Source organism: Rhinolophus sinicus, chromosome 8 (assembly GCF_057876585.1).
Source record: "Rhinolophus sinicus isolate RSI-liver-muscle chromosome 8, RSI-T2T, whole genome shotgun sequence".
Classification (NCBI taxonomy): Eukaryota; Metazoa; Chordata; class Mammalia; order Chiroptera; family Rhinolophidae; genus Rhinolophus; species Rhinolophus sinicus.
Window position 1 is genome coordinate 40,783,136 of NC_142508.1, and position 19,718 is coordinate 40,802,853.

Below are 19,718 nucleotides of genomic sequence, written 5' to 3' on the forward strand. Positions count from 1 at the left end.
AAGATTCAATATTATGAAGATGTCAGATCTTACTAAACTGATTTATAGACTCAACTAATCCCAATTATAATCTCAAAAGCTGTGTGTGTATCTGTATGTGTGTATGTGTGAATTAACGAATTGATTATAAAGTTCACATAGATTAAATCTGACTGTGTCCAGGCCACAGTCAGAGGATACCCTGCCTGCTGTTTAATAGTGGCATTTGTTGAACCTTGTGAAACCAGCTCCAGGGTTTTTACCTTGACCTTGATCATGCAGAGCAGCCAGTAGGGCCCCTCCCACCAAAAGTGTTGGAATGAATTCCAACACTTCATTGCCATTTTCACTCAACTAATGGAAGCTTGTCCTGGCCTGCCCTGGAGTAGGGATTTCCCAGTGAACTGACCTCTCTGAAGTCTCCTAGATTAGCATCCTGCCAATGGTTAACGTACCTGCACCAAGGGTGCAGGGGGAAAGGAACCGGCATATACCTCTATCATGAGAGATATCTGATCATTTAAAAATTAAATACAGAGAAAGTCTTTATGAAACAACAGTCTTGGGGGCATGAGGGGAGTTCTTTCCAAGATGAGCCAGGAAAGATGTTCAGAGACCTTAAAAATCATGCTAAGGATTTTGGTCATTCTCCTGAGGGTACTGAGTCATAGCAGGTTCTGAGCAGGGGTAGGTCCTGGTCAGATTTATGCTTTAGAAAGCCTCCTCTGGCTGCCTCATGGGGGCTGGGTTGCGGGGGGAGAGACTGAGGAAGAAATACCAGGGAGGAAGCTGGGGCAAGAGTTGGGTGAGAGAGGAGAGGCCTGGATCCGAAAATGAGCTACGGGATGGGAAAGGAGGGAGTAGGAGGCCCCAGGAGAGCTACTTCGTGAGTCAGCCCCTGGTGCCAGTCCAGCCTTGATTTTGGCATTGGCTGGGTGGGGCCTGCCCTCCTGTTCCCTGCACCACAACTTCAAGTGCAGCTGTCAGTTAACATGATGGACCCATATTCTCAGAGTTTTCAGTTTCACTTATCAAGATGTAGATTTGATAAAGCTGAATGGAGATCTAAACTTGTCTCTATGTTTGGATCTTTTAAATACCTTTTTTTTTTTTTTAAATAAAGACTAGGAAAATCACAAATAGGATTCCAAAAAAAATCCAAACTGATAGATGTTATGGAAGGAAAAGTGGATGAAAGTTCCCAGAATATGGAACAAAAAGGAGTGATGAAAGAAACAGGAAAGTCTAGAGACCAGGGCAGGGCAGCTTTCCAGACTGGGAAGTGTTTCATAAGAGTATAAAGATAAAATAGAGAGGAGGAAATGCAGAATGTATACAAATGAAACTGGAGGGCAACTGAGTCCGGGGCTCCTGCTGCCTGCGCCGCTCAGCCAATAGCCCGACACAGGGCTTGGGTCATAGAAGAAGCGTTTATTCTCAGAGCACCGGGGGTCCGAGAAGACAGCGGGTTAACACCTCCAAAAGCTGCCTTAACATTCTCAGACTGGCTTGGGGAATCTAAGGGAAAATCTGGGCATTCCTCCAGAGGCTACTTGATGGTTTTGGGGGTCTGCATGGAGCCTGCCCTTTGGCAATGTGGTTCTCTGGTGGCATCCCCAACCCAGAAAAAATGACGGGAGTAGCCTGGAAAGAATGCTAGACCATAGAGATCATGATCAATACGCCTAAGGGCGTAAGTTAATCATAAGTTTCAGGGTAATTTTGTAAAACTGGGAACTCAGTGCGACAAGGTCCCAAGCTCAAGCCCCAGGGAGATGATCTGTTAAACTATAGGTAGGTCAAGAAAGGTGAGGCTGGGGACATGGTGAGGCCTCTGCTATGGGAGTGCTAACCAGGCCCTGCTTCAAAACTTAGGGGTTTGTCAAGACCATCCTCACTCTGATAACAACTGCGAGTTCCAGGGGCCCCAATTTCAATAATTTGATAGGAGGACTCACAAGACTCACTGATTGTTATAGTCCCAGTTATAGTTTATTACAGAGAGAGGATACAGATTAAAATCAGCCACGGGAAGAGGTACATGGGGCAGAATTCAAGAGAGTGTCAACTAGCTTGTAGTTGTCCTCTCCCAGGGGACAGCCTCAACTTCTCCCAGCAACAGTGAGTGACAAATGCATGGAGTATTGCCAACCAGGGAAGCTCACCTGAGCCATGGTATCTAGGGTTTTTATAATGGGGAGGGGTCATGTAGACAAGGTGTACCGTGTGGCTGATCTTAGTTTCTCGCCCTTCCAGAGGTTGAGCTGATACCATGGGGCTCAAAGCCCTCAACAGAAATCATGTTTCTTGTATAGATTACCTGGCACAGCACAAGGGCCCAGGTAAACAAAGACACTCTTATCAGGCAGGACATTCCAAGGACTTCAACATTTACCTCTCTGGACCTGACGGCAAAGACCACGCCCCTATTTGGGTACACTTAATCCTTTACTGCGCAGACAAGAAAAATTCCCAGGACTAAAGAGAGAAACAAGGTTCAGACAGAAGAGTGTAAAATAATGAAACAAGAAACTCACTCATAAAGCCATCCTGGTGCAATGTGAGAGCCACAGGAATGACAAAAAAACCCCTCTGTCCATTACAAGTAATGGCATCAGGACGCCAAACTGCTGAGGAATATAACTTTGAACCAGTAATTCTGGGCCTAGAAACTATCATCTAGTCTAGTGTGAAAGTGGAAAAAGATATTTCAAATATGCAGAGATCACTTACCTATGGAGCACCCTTTCTGAAAAAAGGTACTTAGGGATATACTTCAGCAAAACTAAAATGGAATTCAACAAAAAAGAGGACGCAGGTTCCTCAAGAGAAAGAACAGTATGAAGGAGGGCAATGTGAAGACACGGTGGGAGGGCAGCCATGCAGCAGCCCAGAAAACAACCAATGGGTCCACGTATTAAGCTGATGACTTAATAAAGAGAATAGGAGCAAAAAAACTGGATGATCTTGGTCATATGGTGAGTTAGCCATTTGTGGGTCACATCTGGCAGGTTGAGGAACACCACTGTAGGGAAAACTGAAAGTTTCATACAGTAAAATCAAGGTCTAAATAGGAGAAAGCTAAAATATGGCATGACATGAAGCAATGTGTAGAGCCGCCAGTTAATATTAATGCTTCAGATAGCACGGGTTTAGTGAAATAAAATGACATCTCCATTATGGATCCACAGTGATTAGTATTTACATAACCTTAATATTATACATGCACTATATTTCATTTCAGACTCAGCCTATGTACAAAGCACAGTGAACACTTATTATAACCTCAGGAAAATACCTTCATAATATAAAAATAATAGTATGGTAGACAGACCATTGGAGGTGGAGAGGGTGGAGAGTAAAGTCAGAGTAGGGCAGTTAATATACACACATACATCAGGAAGTTGAGGCAATAGGCATGTTCTTTACAATTACAAAGTTTACCAAGGAATAGTAGCAAATAAAATAAGAATCACTTGCAAAGATCGAGAGAGGAAAGGACACCGAATGTGTTAAATTCACACAATGGGGGGGGGGTGGCAGTGGAAAATCAAGTCATAATACATATTTTTAATTCAATCTAGTAAATTAAGAAATAGATTTATAAGCTTGTAATTTGGCATCATAGGGTTAATGTGGAAGAAATAAATGTAGAAAAGATTAAAGGTGGTTAACCTTTGAGGAGTAGGAATAAAGCTGCAGGTGGGAAGATGGACTTCCTTTTTCAATATACCCCTTTCTATGTAATCTAAATAATCCCTACCCCCTCATGTGCATGTTATTAACGAAAAGGAAGAAAAGGTAATTAGCTCAGCCTGGGAAGCTGGATAGTTGGAAGGGGTGAAGTATAAAATGTTTTCAGGAATTCATCTCTTAATGAGCCTGAAGAGGCTTATTTTCCCCCATTAATTCATTAATTCATGTGCCTATGCATGAAGATTATTACTTCATGAGTGAGGTTTCAGCATCAACTCTATGTCTGTGTTATATATATAAACAATACAATACTGATAATCCTTATTCACGTGAATAAGTGATTAGGTTAAGAAGTTGTCGTTAGAGCAGCGTTGCTCAAGCCGAGCTCCTTCCAAAGCCCCAAACCGCGTAGTGAACACACTTCAGGAGCTCAGAACTGTCAGCTCCACCTTTTGGGGAGGAGGGAAGGAGCCTTGATGGCCCAGAGCGGGAGGGCGTTAGGATCAGAGGGAGCAAGCTTTACGCCTGCCTTGGACCTGTGACCACCCCAGAGGTGCGGCCCCCACTCAGGACCTCCCGTCCAGGGCAGCATTTCTCATCCTCAATTGCTCTCTACAATCTTCTGGACACTCAAAAGATGCGCTCCTGGCTACCCCAGCCCAGATAACTAATTCCCCATTCCACGTGCGAAGCTCAGCGCGCGCAGGTCTTTATCGCGCCCAATCACAGAGATCCGGGCTGTCGTGTCCCCAAGGCTCTCCCACCAGGACACCGAGGAGTCGAGGGGCGGGGCTGGCAAGGGGCTCCCCAGCAAAAGATCCCTGACCCGTCTCTTCCCCGCAGTGTACCACTGGGTGGAGATGCGGACCAAGATGCGTATCCTGGGCTTCAACGCCGAAGCCGTCAAGCCGCTGAACGAGGAGGTGGCCACCCAGCTGGGCTCCGAGTTGCTGGGCGAGGCCACCATCTTTGTGGTGGCCGGCGGCTGTCTGGTGCTGGAGTACTGGCGCCAAAAGGCGCAGCAGCGTCGCAAGGAGAGGGAGAAGCGCGTCGCCTGGGACTCGATGCGGGACGAGGTGAACCACCTGGAGCTAGCGCTGGAGGCGCTGCAGACGCAAATGCAGGCGGTGGCGCCGCTGAGCGCCCTGGTGGAGCTGCGGGAACAGATACAGGAAGTGCGCGCCCAGCTCTGCGACCCGGACAGGGACGCCTCGGACAGGGATGCGCCGTCGGCGCCCCAGGCGGAGCCCACGCCCGAGGAATAGGAGGCTGCAAGGCCCTGGTCTTGGACGTGACCATTGTCCTGCTTGCGATTCCTCCGACGTAGCCTTCGTTCCACACTGTCCCTTTCTGAACCGGCCTAATACCACCCGGTATTTTTAGGGGCAGAAGGTAGTCTAGACGGGCTGATCCATCAGGCTTTCGGTCACTTCCTGCCACTGGGTGGGCCAGCAGGACACATGGCCCTATCCAACTCTCATTCTGTCACTCACACCTCCACTTACCTGAAGAGTGGCCTTTCCCTGAGGGCCCTCATCCATTACACCAGAATACCCGTTGCCCTTTTTTCATTGGTACAGACCATTGTAATGAGAATGTATTCGGCTGGTGCAAAAGCAATTGTGGTTTGAAAGGTTAAAAATAATTGTAAAAACCGCCATTACTTTTGCACCAACCTAAGGTCCTTCCAAAGAACTTCCATCTACCTCACCTTGTGGGAATGCGTTTGCTGCAATAAGTCACCTTGTGGCACCTATCTTTAGTCTACCTTTACTGGGGTCCTCCCAAGTGGATCGTCCCAACAGAACTACACCCTTAGTCTGTGGCACAACCCATTGGAAAGGCTATGCAGGGTCCCCACATGCAATTCCACCAAATCTCCTACCTCCTCCTCGCCCCCCACCCTTCTGTGATCTGTTTCAGGAGGACATCACCCTTTGGGGTGGAAAAATTGATCCTGCCTAAGGCTGAACAATTCTGTTTTGGTCAAAGCCCCTTTTTACCTGTCCTGAAGTTCTGGACCTACTGCTGTTGGTACCCACCATCCTCCCTTGCTGCCCTCATAAGGACCCACCTATTCCCCTACTACATGGGTAACTGTCATATTCCCCCATCTTCCATCTAAAACTGCTCTTCAGAGTACTCAGGGATTCCCTGTCCTTGCCTTTGGACTGGGCACACCCAACCTCCATGCAAAGCCTTCCTCCATGGGAACACTGGCCTCTCAGCCCTTAAGTTCCCCATCCCCATCCAAAGAGACTATTCCACCAGGCAGTGTTGCCCACCCAACCTACTCCCTGCCAACCCACTGAACCACTGAAGGTGTGTGTGAGCTCTGTGACTACTGAATTCCATTTTTCTGGACTGTAAATGTTTTATAATTAAAGGAGCTCTGGGGTAAAGGAGTCACCTTAAGAACGTGTCTGAGAACCATGATGTACGTCTGTAAAGTGGGTACAAGTTTCATTAAAATTACGAGAGAAAGGCCAGCCTGGTGGCTCAGGTGGTTGGAGCGCCGTGCTCCTAAAGCTGAAGTTGCAGGTTCGATTCCCACATGGGCCAGTGAGCTGCACCCTCTACAGCCACGATGTGAACAGCTCTCCCTGGAGCTGGGCTGCTGTGAGCAGCTGGAAGTTGCCGTGGGCTGCTGTGGGACTGCCGGCTGCCGAGGCTGCTGTGTTGCTGTGGGCTACTGTGTGCTGCCAGGAGCAGCCAGTGACCAGCGTGAGTGGCCGCCAGCCATCCTGGGAGGCCGCCAGCCAGCGCGAGTTGCCATGACCTGCTGAGAATGGTTGTCTGATGACCAGCGACCAACTGCCTCAGCAGGGGGGAGCACAAGGCTCATAACACCAGCACGGGCCAGGGAGCTGTGTCCTACACAACTAGACTGAGAAACAACGGTTTGAACCAAAGGGGTGGGGGGTGGGGAGGGAGAGATGGAAGGGGGAAAAAATTAGAGAAGCTGGGAGGGTTCTTGTGGGAAGTGGGCAGTCAGTCATCCTACGAGCCCAAATGGGAAAACTGAGGTCCAGGGGAAGCAAAGGGACTTGCCAAAGGCCACACAGTCCATGAGGAACTGCCACCCTGGCTTTCTCTATAGTGGTGAATTGGTTGGGGGGGGTGGGTGGAAAGGAGTGAGGAAGTGGCCTGGTAAGAGGCAGGGGAAGGAGGGAGGTCTGCTGAGAGGTCCAGAGGGGCCAGAGAGCACCCTGGCTGCAGGATCCTGAGGGAACTGGAATGGGTACAGGGTGAGAAGAAGGAAAATGGTGTAGGGTGGGAAGAAGGAAAATGAGAGGCAGGTAGATTACTGGGGGGTGGGAGAGTGGGGGAGGGGCGGACATGACACCTGCTCCCCATCCTCATCAGAGCACCCCTTCAAATCACTCCAGAAATCTTAGCATTTATAAAAATTGGCAGATTTATTCTCAAGGGGCCCATTTTCAAGAAGCTAAAGGTGAAGGTGGGAGAGGGGAGCTTTCCTTCCCCTTTCCTTTCTCCCCCATTTTAATTTTCCCCTAAGAGGGTACAAATGGCCTGGACCCCAAAACCTACCCAAATAAAAAACAAAAAAACTGAGGTTCCAAAAAGTTACAGCATCTTAATTCCTCATAGAAAAGGGGAAGGAGCCAGAGGGAAGGGAGGTCCCTGGGGGAGGGGGAGGCACCCCCAGCCCAGTGGAACTTCCCCCCCCCTTAAATAGTTGCCCCAAATGGGACAAGCCTGGGGCTATGGCATTTAAAAACTCCCCACACCCCATTTTATCAAAACCAAAGAGAAAAAAAATTTCCCTTTCCCCCCCAAACCTAAATATATATATATATTTTCTTAAAAAAAACAAAAATTCAAAGGCATTAAGCGTTAAAGTGAATCTAGAACAAGGGAATGTGAAATTCCCTCCTTCCTTCACCCTTACCGTGGGGTTCATTGGTACATCCCCAGCAGAGGAACCAGCCCCAAGGGGATGGCAGAGGGGAAGGACCAAAGGGAGCAAAGGGTGGGGACCTCCCCAGCTAATCAGCAGCCAGTATGGGCGCGTGGACATGGTGCCAGGGAAGCCACACCCCCTTGGAATTTTCCAAGTGGGATGGGGAGTGGGGAAGATGCATTCCTGTGTAGTCTTCAGCCAATTCCAAGTCAAGTAGAGGCAGGGAAAGCAGGGTGACAGGCGGGGTGTGCGGGAAGGAGAAACGGGATCTTCTGGGGCCCTGTGGTCAGGGGGAACCCCGCTTCCTCAGCTCCTGGACAAAGGCTGGAAGGAAACAAGGGGCAGAGATCAGGGGCAGAGCCTCTTCCCCCTTCCCTTCCAAAACAAGGCTCTTTCCAAGGGACACGATGCCTCCAAAACAAATAAATGTTTAAAATAAAAAACCTCACCTTCAATTATTTCCTCTTTCATTTTCTGCAGTTCCTTCCTCACCTCTTCCAGAAGCTCCTGAAAATAATGGGGTGCAACCCATCAGGAAGAGTGCCTAGACCTGAAGAAATGAATCTCCTTTCTTAATGACTGAAGGGCCAGAGGAAGGAGGTTCAAGCTCCTCCCACCCACCCACACACGATGACATCACTGACATGGTCACAGAGGGACTGGAGAAACCTAGGGGAGAATTCTGGATCCTTGGGGCAGGAAGAAAAGTACTGGAGAAGATCCAGTACCAGGGTTGGCAAGTAAGTTCTAGTCTCCTGCCAACTCCAGTTGGTGATGTATGTCTGGGGCCAGTGTGCTGAAGAGGATTCTGGGTACTCATCAGGAATGTGAGCAGTGATATTAGTAAGGTCCATCAAGGGCACTGGAAAAGGAGGTTGGTGTCTGTGCCATCCCTGATGCGATCCAATCTCCATTTTTCAGACTTGGAAAAGTGTGCGTTTCCAAGGCCTTTTCTAGAATCACACCGCAGGTCAGTGGCAGTTTGGACTCACATCCCCTTCCTTCCTGGGGCCCCTTGGTAGCTCCCAAACCTCACCTCCAGCCCCCTCCCCAGGCTACCTGTTTCACCCTCTCCAAGTCTGACTCATCAGCAGAGCTGGGTGTAGAGGGCTGGGCCTCGGAAGTGATCAATGAAGATGACGACTTCATCCTACGAGACAGGGTGCGGTTTGGGACAGAAACGAGGTTAGAGAGAGCCTGCCTCCCTTTCCAGGGGTCAACGTTATGTTCCTCCCTACAAATTTGGCAAATCCAACCACTTTGGGTAGGTGGGGCCCCAGTACTGATAGCCCACCTTGGCAAGGTTGTGCTGTTCTTCTCCCAGGGTCTCCGTACAGGCTCTGGGGGACAGGCAACAAATTAGAAAGATTAGGAGCAAAGCATGCCTCGCCTCAATCTTTCTCCCACAGCCTCATTAGCCCCTGTTCAAAGAACCATCTCAGAGACTATCTCCAGCATTATTTGCGCACACTCTCTCAGAAGGGTGCTTTATGTGTGAGAACCGGGCATCCTGAGACTTGTAGTTCCTGTGGCTGGACTGCTCTCACTCACCACTGTGGGCTGGGACTCTGGCCTCTGGCTCCTCCTGCTGGTGAGAAATAAAAGTGTCACGAGCCAGCCCCTGCCACCCCTCTGGCTCTTTTCCAGGTTCAACCCAACCCATCCCTGTCACATCACCTCCCCAATATCTCTACCCAAATGGTAAAGTTGAAGGTATATACAGCAGGAAGAGCCCCTCACTCACATTGGCAGATTCATCCTTGGGGGGTTTCTCCCCAACTAGTGTGGCTTTCCTTCTGCAGGAGGGAAACGCAAAAAACAGATGACTTCAGTCCACCCTCAGCCATTCAACAATTCCCCTTCCCAAACTCCAGAAAGGTGGATTTTAGGGTACAGAGCTCTGGAATTCATGAAGGCTAAGACAACTTCAGTTTTAGCAGTTAAAGAGAATACTGTTCTCGAAGTAGGGTGGGGGGATTATGCTTCTCACATTTGGGCATCACAAAATTCTAAAGGCTCTGGGTTCTATTTTAGATGCTGGGATTCTAGGAACCGAGGCAGTAATTTCTAAAGTCCTAGAATCCTGGGTGAGGCTACTAGCTAGCTGCAACCTCGGCCATCTCAGGAGAATGCAATCTCCGGCATATCCCAAAGCTGGCTATCAAAGGGGGAAATTTCACCCAAAAAAACAAAGGCGGGAATCTTGAGCCCTCCCCCCACCTCGCCCTACTGAGCAGGAATCTCCTGGTGCTAACTGCAGGTCTGAGGGTTTGTTTCCAGAGTTTTCCACAGGCACTGAGGGCTCCAGGCTCAGGCTCACCTCCGGGCCAGCATAGCATTCATCTCTTCCATGAGCCCCCCACCTGTGCTTCGAGTGCTCTCAGCTTTGGGGGCCGACAGCCCCCCTGAGGTCTCCTCCTGCTGGAGAAATTACAAAGAGGAGGAGGCTTTATGGCCTCCCAGCCACTCCCATGATGCTCCAGGCAACTCTGGTCTCATTTCCCATTATTCCATCAGGGCCCCAGTCACCCCACAGCCAGCCATGCCTGGCCCCCTCACCTTGCTGACTTTCCTGAGTTTGGCTCCGGCAATGGCTGCGGCCAGGCCAGGGGCCCCGGTCCCTCCACCACTGGGGCCTGCTGTAGGGAGAGGGGGCGGAGGGGGCGGGCCTCCCCCTGCTCCATGCCCCACAGCTGAGACCCCCGAGGGGGGCAGGCCAGGGGGTGGGGGGGGACCCGGAGGAGGGGGAGGTCCTGGAGGTGGGGATGGTCCCCCAGCTGGGGGAGCAGGTGGGCCTCCTGAAACAAACACAAAAAAGGAGGGGTGCTGAGAGAGAAGCCTCATTCTTTGTTGTCTAACTGGCCCACCCCTTCCTCTGGGAAGATCCCCTGATTCGATTCCCGATTCCCGAGGCTAGTTGAACAATCACCTGCATTGGAGACTCGGCGCTCCCGCTCCACGTGCTCTGGCTGCCTGAGGAGGGATGATGGAGCTACCATCACTCCGGGCCCCAAGAATGGCCAGCAACCTCTGGCCTGTCTCTGAGGTCTCCAGTGATGCTGGCTCCTAACCCCAACCCGTGCCTTTCTTCCTTGGGGGCTCAGGAAATGGGGGTGGGGGGGAGGGCAGGGACAGGGTAAGACCAAGATGCAAGCATTCTAGTCATCAGACTGTCAAGAACATTTGAATTACAACACGCCCAAGATCCTTTAAACAACCAAATTTTGGACTCTGGGAATCTGGAGAACCAGGACTTGAAGGGTCAGAAGGTTTGCAACTCTGGGTGTCAGAGGACTTTCGCAAACCCCAGGAGACGGGAGTTTCTGAAAGCTGTCAATTTCTAGTCCCCTGGGAGCTGGAACACTCTGGAAACTAAAAAGTTGGAGTTCTGAACTCTAGGAGTCAGGGGTTCTGGAACATCCTAGAACTCTGGCAGTGGTAAGGTTCCCCACCCAGGGACTGGCCCCACCTTTTCTGTTGCTCCACCTCCTCTGGGGAGGGACCATTCTGGACAGACCAGATGGGAGGTGCTGCCGGCGGCTGCGATGGTGGTAGTGGTGCTGGAGACCCACCTCCTGGAAGGTGAGAGTAAAAAAGGGTGACGAATCAACCCCAGGACTCTGCCCCAGCCCTTGTCACTTTCCCCCAGCTCTCCCAGGCCTCCGAGGAATCCTGCTGAGGTGCCACTTCCTTCTTCCTCTGGGACTCTGACACTCTGGGCTGGGGTGTGGGCACCTGGTGCTATGGTGATGCCCAAGTGACAGGTGGGACAACAAAGGCCCAGAGGGAGCAGTCACTTGCCCCAAGTCCTACGACCAGGATTTGCAGGGACAACACTTGAATTCAGGCTGACTCCAGCATCCACTCTTAATCACTAGCCCAGCCACTCAGATCCCCAGCCCGAGAACCCGAGAAAGGCTGAGAGTCTCTTCCTCACCAATCCCCAAGTCTCTGGCTCCCAGGGACCTGAGCTGCCCACCATATTGTTCTCTATGCCCCCAGACAAGCAATCCCTTCCCCACTGGTGCTGAGGTTGCTCTAGGAGGCAAACACCTCTGTCGTTTGGTGATCTGAAGTTCCACAGCAGCTCCTGGATACTCAGTGGTCATCTAAAGCCTCACTGTCCATGCACCCGGCATCAGCCAGGAGCTTATTAGAAAAGCAGAGGCTCAAGCCCCACCCCAGCCCAATCCAACAAGAACCTGCATTTTATCCAGATGTCCAGATGATTTGTAGGCACATTCAAGTTAAGAACTACCAACTGGATGTTTTTTTCTTAATATTGATGCCTGAAAATTCACTGATGATGACATAAGCCAGTACAATGGTTGCCTGGCAAAAGGGCACAGAAGGAGCTTTCTGGGGGCTGGAAATACCTATATCTTGATCTGGGAGTTGGTCACAGGAGAGTGTATGTGTGTGCAAAACTTCACAGAACGTACTATACCCTTGAAATCAGGTGCACAGGGAACACATGGGAACCCACACAAAATTGTCAGAATAATTCGCCATAGTAGCAATGCATTAACCTCCTTTTCAGATGAGTAAACTGAGGCCCCAAGTGGTAAAGTGTCTGCCCCTGGACACATGGCAGGGCTCGGTGTCCCCTCTGCCCACTGTTTCTAACCTTCCAACGCCTCTAGGGCACTGGCCATGCCAGTGGCGAACTGTGCGGCATCCTCCTTGCTGCCAAAGTTGAGGCCCCAGACCTGGCGGGCGTCACGCCACTGGTGGAAGTTGGGGGTGGCCTGGTTATACTTGAGACCCCGGATGATGGCACAGTTGATGACCACCTGGCAGGAGGAGCAAGGTAGGTGAGGGGTGGTGGGCACGGGGGTAGGCAGCACAGCCCACAGAAGGAAAGGCAGAGGGAGGCTTCACCTGCTGGTCTGGCTGCATTTTCCGGCCGACCACCCGGAAGGATTTGGCCGTGGGATTGTGATAGATCTGGACTCGGCTGAAGGCCTGGGGGCCTGTGCCAGCAGGCATCCACCGCTTGTTGCTGTCATCGTAAAGCATCACGGTGGCCCGGCTGGAGCAAATAACTGTCTCGCTGCCAGGAAGGAGAGAGAAAGGGACAAAAGCCGGTTAGCCGAGGGGAGAATGGCACCCTCCTTCCAGGGCTGGTCACATTCTCCGTCTAGGTCCCCCTGGAAGATTCAGAGACAATGTGAGAGGATGAGAGAGACACACCATAAGGCTACGGGAGACAGACCCTTGAGGAGATCAACAGACAGACTGGGAAGGAAAAACAGACAGGTGGGACAGAGCAAGACAGACAGACTGGGAGACAAAGAGACAAACTGGGGATGTGAGAAAGATGAGGAAAGAGACAGGGAGAAAGGGGCAGGGAGAGAAGTCGGATAGACAGGTTGAAAAGGGACAAACACGCAGGCTGATATGGAGAGAGAAGTGAGGGAGGGAGGGAGAGTCAGACTCACAAAAGGGAGACAGACAGACAAGGTGAAGGGAAAACAGATGGAAAAGCAGCACAGTAGAGAAAGAGATAGGCAGATGGAGAAAGACAGAGATGGACAGTCAGGAGAGATGCAGGTAAGGGCGGAGTAAGAGCTGGAAGTGGGCACAGGGCAGGAACTCTAGGTGGCACTGGGAACCAGCCCCTGCCCAGAGCCTCAGTTTCCTTATCTCTGCCAGGGACCACTCCCCGTCCCCACTCCCCACTCAGGTCAGAGGAGGAAGCTAAGGCTCAGGGAGAAGGGTCAGGCTTGTAGCAAGCTGGGGGCCCATGCTACATCCTAGTCGTTTCCACTTCCTGCTGCCCCCCCATCTCATCCATCTGTCCCCCCACCCCAGCCCGAGGCTTCAATGGCCATCAGCAGACACTCCCCACTCTGTCAGACCCATGTTTTGGGCAGTGACCCAGACAGCCCCAGCCCCACCCTCCACTGCAAGAGACAGTCCAGTGCCCAGACAGTGACAACCCAGGGCTAGGCCCAGGATGCCCAGGAGCACCTGCCCTGGCCTGGGTGTCACAGAGGACTTCCTGGAGCAGGTGACATCTGACTCAGCCTTGGGAGGAGGGGTCAAGAAATTGGTTCAGAGTTCAGGATCTGATATCCAGGGACCTGGGTTCAAATCCCCACTGAGCCATCTACTCCATGTGACTCAGGCAAGTGACTCTCCCCCTCAAGAACTGCAAACTGGGGAAATGGCAGTCCCCACCTCCCAGGCAGTGGAAGGAGTGAGTCTGGGCACATAAAGCACTTGGCACAGTGCCTGGCATGTACTGACCACTTGGTAACTGTCAGCATCCTTCACAGGCACCCTAACATTCCTTTGGAACCATCCCCCAGCAGTCGTGAGGAGGTTTAATCTCCCCTCCCCCAATGAGGAAACTCAGGCTCCCAGACAGGAAGTGACTTGCCCAAGGTCCCACACAGACAAGGGGGAAGTGCTAGTCCTCGCCCCACCCCGCCCCACCCCACCCCCATCAAACTTTTTCCTGAAAAGAGGAAGTTGGTGGTCAGAGGTTTCCGGGGAGAGAAATTATACCCCACTATGTCTCTGGTCTGCGGGTGCTGGGGGCTGGGGTGTGACGACGACGCTGTGGAAGACAGGGCAGGGAAAGCCCCTCAGCAGACCCAGCTCTGGGTTCCCAGGCCAGGAGGCTGAGCCCCTGACACTCCCAAGTTTACATAATTGTGGCACCTCCTTCCAGGCACTTCCACTGGTCAGGAGTCCTAAGCCTTCTCCTGTCATTTTATTCTCACTACAGTCCTTCAAAGTGGGCACTATTTTATCCTCATTTCGCAAGTGAGGAATGCAAATGGAGGCCCAGACAGGTTGAGTGACTTGCCCCCCTCCCCAGGGTCACAGAGCTAGTAAGTAGCAGAGCGAGGATTTGAACCCAGGCCACCTGGCTCCCAAGCCCATAGTCTTAACCACCAGGGACTGCGTGGGCCCTACCCCAACACCAGGTGCTGTTTCCAGACAAGCTCAGCCTCAGGGGCCATTTCTGGCTCCCACTACTGCCCCTGGCAGGGCAGGGTTAAGGCCTCGCCCACACCTGCCACCCATACCCAGGGCAGACTCTGGCCAGGTGCCAGGGTTGTCTTTGCTACCCCACCCTGGCTGCACTTTGCTCTCCCAAGCAGAGAGCTCTGGCCTGCTCAGGCCCTGGTCTGGCCTGAAGGTGCCTGCTGAGTGACCCCAGGCTGGTCCTACCCCTCCCCAGGCCATAGTGTCCCCATGACAGCAAAAGGACCCTGTGAAAACACCAGTCAGATCAAGTCCCTCCTCTTCTCGGAAGCTCCCCTGGCTCCCCTGGCTCGTGGTGATCTGTGGCTTTCTGCTCTGTGTGATCTCGATCTCATCCCTTCCGTCCCCCCAGCTCGCTGTTCCAGCCCCTCCGGCCTCCACGCTGCTCCTTCCACAAGCCAGGCCATTCCTGCCTGGGGCCTATGCACTTGTCCTTCCTTGACCTGGAGCCTCACCTTCCTCTGGGTGCTGTCTAAGTGGAGACCCATCTGTAAAGTTCCTCTCCCTCTCATCGAATGTCCCACATGTCGTAGCAGCTGTCCCTGCCTAACTGATCCCTGTCTCCTCTACCAAAATGTCAGGACCATGAGGGCAGGGATTTTTGTCCTTATTGTTCACTGCTCTTTCCCCAGAACCTAGAATTCTACCCAGCCCACAGGAGGTATTCAACAGTTGTTAAATCAGCCACGTTTAAAAAAAAGGAAAACTCAGCTGATAGTAACGGATTGGTGTGCATCCCAGACACTTTTCTAGGCACTCAGCTCCAGTTTCCACAAAGAACCTTGCAATGTCAAGAGAGATGAAGACACTTGTCCCAGGTCACACAGCAAGTAAGCAGAGGGGCTCCCATTTGAACCTAAGCCCGCCCAAGTTCTTAACCTCATTTAAAGATGAGGGAACAGCTAAGCTGAAATTTGAAAAGCCAAGGCCTAAAGTGGTATCAGAGGTTTTAAAAAAAGGTGGGGAGGATATAACTACATCCGCACCGCAGTGGTGATATATGCAGAGGCTGCTTCTCAGAAGACTAACCGTGCTCTGAGGGGGGTCCTGGGGACCCGAGGAAGGAGAAAATGGACACATCTCACGGTTTACTCTTTAGAACTGCTTGATTCTTTTTTTTTTCAGCATGGGCTGGTATTACCTATAAAAAACTCATTCATCACTTAAGTTCAAAAAACAAAACTATAAACCAGGCAAAAGCTGCAACGGAAAATCCCACAGCCAGGAAGCTGGGGAGTAAGGTTCAAACAGGGTTTGCTTGATTCCAGGGGTTCCCTGGGGTCTCACACACTTGATTTGACATGAGAGAACCTTAATCCCCAGCCAGCCTAGCACCCACCCCTCCCCACAAGTCCCCATATTCTGGAAAACTCTAGCATGAGGTAGATGAGAGAGCATTCAAGTCACTCCCTTGCTGTGTGGCTTTACCTCTATGGTTTCCAGCCCTGGAAACCATAACTCACTGGGTTTGTTGTAAGGATTCAAAGAGATAAGAAAAGCCCTAAAGCTCAGGACCTGGAATTTAGCACAGGGTCCATACAAGGAAGCTGAAAGTCAAAACAGGAGGGAGAAAGCTTGCCATCACTGGAGGCAATCAAGCATAGTCACTCCGGTTTACGTAAACCTTCCAGATTAGAGGCTTGCCCTTCGCTTCACCCCTCACTCCTACCCCAAGACTTAACCTATAGCTTCCTTAAATTATAAAACTTGTGACCCACAATCACCCCCACACATACACAACATTTCCAAACTATAAATCTTTGCAACAACCCTGCAGAGGAAACCAGATCTAGGGTCTGTGGGGCTTGTTTGGCTCACTCTAGTCCCTCCTCCCTGACCAAACTCAGTTTCCCGAAAGTAAACAGGAAGGTAAAGGTTTCCACCTGGGTTTTTGTGTATCTCCATTATCTTAACTATTCGTACAATGAAAGCATGTATTTTATTTGTAAAGCTCATTAAAGGTTTTATTTTTATTTTTCTTTAACAGCATAATAGTCTGGAGACAGTCCTAGGTTCGAATTCAGCCTTGCCCACTTCCAAACTCTTTTGGCTGTAATAGGCAATTTGCTTAATTTGTCTGTGCCTTGGTTTTTCCATCTGTAAACTGGCAGGCGGTGGGGCGCCGTCAAAATAGTCAATCTCTTAGAATTGCTGAATTGCTGTGAGGATTAAACTGAATCAGGCTCCTACTACAACGCCTGGCACAAAGTAGATGCTTGATTAAATTGTCTCTTATTATTTTTAAAATAAAATAATTACTATTACTGGAAGAAGAAAGAAACGGATCCAAATTCTTCAGAATCCCTTCTGCCCTGAGATTCTCAGACCTTTGCCCAACTTTCCCGCCTTCCCAGAATCCCTGCTCAGAGTACCGGACACAGCAGACACTCAACAAATATTTGTCAAACTAGGAGAAAAAAGAACTATTATCTTGTAATTTTCCATCTTAACATGTTCTCTTCCAACTGCCCCCAAGGCTGTCCTCAGCTAAACCAGCCAGAAATCAAAGGATCCCAGTCCCCTCCCCTCCCTCAATATTGCCTAGGAATTTCTGAGGGATCTTGTGCCAATCCTTTCTCTTTGAGCCTCAGTTTCCCCAGCTGCATACAGGGGCTTGGGTCAATATGAATCCTAGCTGTCTTTGGAGAAGGGGCACAGCTCAGGTAGTCGGGTGTGACTACTGGCAGGGAAGACCCCTCAGAAGGTGGGAGTAACCTTCTTGTGGGACAGGGAACAGTGCAACTTCTGCCCACCCCCCAGGAAGTGGGAGGTTTGGCCACGGCCATTAGTAGGGGGCCTGTGGGAGGGCCGGGGCCTCCGGGACTGGGCTAAGGGGGGGGCGGGAGGCCGGCCCAGACACTGCTCCTGCCCTTTTACGGTCTCAGTGAGTGAGGCAGCACTAACTCGGACATCCGCCATCCGCCTTCCACCGTCCCTGGGACCGGAAACGCGGGGGGGTGGGGGCGAGGGGCGAGGCTGGGGGCTGTGGGTTGTGGGAGAAGAGTCCCCCCACCTACCTCCGGGAAGAGGGTGAAGAGAGCCTGGCTCCTGAAAACTGCCCCCTGTCCAGACAGACCTTGAAGGGACTGTTGCTATAATGGGAGAAAGGGTAGGCAGGAAGTCTTGAGGGTGTCTCTAGGTGCCCCCTTGCTCTAAATTTTCCAACCATTCCTTCACATCAGAAGAAACAAATACGGGAGGGGGATTCTCTCACGGTCATAAAAAGGAATGCCACCCTCATGTCAGAGGGCAGAGGTATGGGGAACGTGGGGGAAGTGGGAGGATGTAGGCACCAGGGGGTTAATCCCCAGCCGTCCCCAGAGGCCGCCTCCTCAAACTGGGGGCTTTGGGGCAGGAAGTCCCTGAGAGAGTAAAGGAAGGGAGATAGTATTGTCAGGCTCTGGCCCCAAGGGAGAGATTATGGGGGGTCAAGGGGAGGAGAGAATGAGGGGATCCAGTCGTGTGTCCCAGCCCGCACTGGCCCCGCCCTCAGGTGCGCCCAGGAGTTTTGAGGGAGGCCTGGATAAGACAAAATCCTTAGGTACCTGGGCCCCCCCCCCCTCCCGCAGGATTAAATTCCTGGGAAGATAGCTGAAACTATCTGGGAAGCCTGGGTCTCGGGAGGAGAGGACTATGACCTTGAAGCTTTCCGGCGCCCCCTCCTCCAACCCCAGAGCTCCGATGGCTGGAGAGTTGGGGTAGCGAGAAGGGGGAGGCGCCGTGGTGGGGAAAGCAGCCTGCCCACAGCGCTCCTGGCCCGCCCCCCACACACCAGCTGTCTCGACAGGTGAGTCAGTAAGACAAAGGCCCCCCTTTCCACAGCTGCCGCACCCCCTCCCTCCCAGGGCCGCGCAGGTGGGGTAGAGGGGCCGCCCTTCTCTGGCCCAGAGCCGGGGAGCCGCCCTCCGCATAGAGCACTCCCTCGGTCCTAGGCACTGCCTGTTTTAAACAGATGGGGAGTGCGGAGCGGCGGGGGAGGGGCGTCCTAAGCAGACCCTGTAGGCTACGTCTGTCTCCGTCCGCAACAACCTCTTCCATTGGATGAGAGCCCCTCCAAATTTAGGGGGTTAAGTACCCTCGAAGTTAAGGAGCGAGGTCCCACATGGTAAGACTTTCCAGCGTCACGTAAAGAGGAACCCTGCAAACCAATGTCTACGTCTCAATCTCTCAGGTGCCAGGGACCCTCAGACTGGCCCCCCACAATCCGTCTCTGAGTCCGAGTTTAGATTTGGGGGGAGTCTGAGCCCTGACTAAATCCTGACCTCCCTACAGGGAGTATCTGCCAACTTGGAGGTCTTTTGAAGAAGTCTTTAAGAAATTCGGGAGTCCTCCGAGCGCCCCAAATCTGAGGGCTCCCTGGAGAGCTTCACCGGCACCACCTCGAGCCTTGGGAGTCATGGGGAAATGGGCAATATTTGGAGCTCATCCAAGCAGGTTCGGCCTCAAATCCAAGGCTCCGAGTGGCCGGTCCCCAAATTTCAGCCCGGAGCGAGCTGGGGGGAGGGGGACAAAGGCGGGGCGGGGAACCCGCCCCGGGTGGAGAAGGGTCTGTAGGAAGTTGGAGGCTCACCTCATGGCTGCTCGGCAGGCGGGCAGCGCACCCACTGGGTGGGTGCTGCCGGGGAGCCCCTGGCTCGAGGTTCAGAGGTTCGGGGTTGGATCCAGGTTCTGCTCAGTCTCCCCCAGGGTCCCGCCCCATAGAGTCCGGCTTCCTGAGGGGAACGTGGACGCGGCCCGGGCGGGTCTTCGGGCGCCTCCTGCCTGTGGGGGTTTGATCGGGGGTCCCTGCGGCGGAAAGGGCGTGCGGCGTCCCCTCCCCGGCGCGCCCCCTCGGCCAGCGGCAGCTACAATGTTACTCTTACTACTGTACTTCTCTTCGCTACATTTCGTTCCAAAATTCCACTCCCCACACCCACAATGCCCTGCGCCTTAAAGGGGCCGCGGACTACTCAAGGTGGAGAGGGGAGTGGAGGGCGCTTAAAAGGGCAACGCGGAACCCTAGACCCGCTATTTCCCTCTCCCCCATCATTATTGCAGGGATGCAAGCTGGGGTCACCCCCAAATTAGGGAGCAAGCTTGGTGGACGGGAAGGGATCCTTCCTTGATCCCTAGTTCTCTC

The 19,718-nt window shown here is 52.2% G+C and overlaps 2 protein-coding genes across 5 annotated transcripts in view; one reads left to right on the top strand and one right to left on the bottom strand.

Moving 5' to 3' along the window:
• Positions 1 to 6,159, top strand: part of OPA3 (outer mitochondrial membrane lipid metabolism regulator OPA3) — a 74,581-nt gene extending 68,422 nt beyond the window's left edge. The window contains exon 2 of the mRNA XM_088800100.1: positions 4,519 to 6,159. Coding sequence (XP_088656226.1) covers positions 4,519 to 4,940 — 422 coding nt within the window. The 3' untranslated portion in view covers positions 4,941 to 6,159. The remainder of the gene's footprint in view (positions 1 to 4,518) is intronic.
• A 910-nt stretch (positions 6,160 to 7,069) lies between these two features.
• Positions 7,070 to 19,525, bottom strand: VASP (vasodilator stimulated phosphoprotein). 4 transcript variants are annotated; one of them, XM_074314140.2, is made up of 13 exons: positions 19,170 to 19,525; positions 12,482 to 12,653; positions 12,228 to 12,393; positions 11,070 to 11,175; positions 10,530 to 10,573; positions 10,160 to 10,398; positions 9,921 to 10,018; positions 9,345 to 9,396; positions 9,152 to 9,185; positions 8,895 to 8,940; positions 8,660 to 8,750; positions 8,050 to 8,107; positions 7,070 to 7,924 (listed from the first exon to the last, which is right to left on the bottom strand). In XM_074314140.2, the coding sequence occupies exons 1-13, from the start codon at positions 19,172 to 19,174 to the stop codon at positions 7,887 to 7,889; spliced, it is 1,149 nt and encodes a 382-aa protein (XP_074170241.2). In that variant the 5' UTR covers positions 19,175 to 19,525; the 3' UTR covers positions 7,070 to 7,886. The 4 variants fall into 4 exon arrangements, with proteins under 4 accessions (XP_074170241.2, XP_074170240.2, XP_074170239.2 ...); XM_074314139.2 differs by having other exon boundaries at positions 9,152 to 9,188; XM_074314138.2 differs by having other exon boundaries at positions 9,921 to 10,021; positions 19,170 to 19,522.
• Positions 19,526 to 19,718: the final 193 nt, after the last annotated feature.

Coding starts and splice junctions, on each gene's coding strand:
- VASP (XM_019754851.3), bottom strand. Junction 9,397..9,920: donor AATGCTATGCTGGCCCGGAG/GTGAGCCTGAGC, acceptor TCCCTCCTGCAG/AAGGAAAGCCACACTAGTTG. Junction 8,941..9,151: donor CAGAGTCCCAGCCCACAGTG/GTGAGTGAGAGC, acceptor CCTGTCCCCCAG/AGCCTGTACGGAGACCCTGG.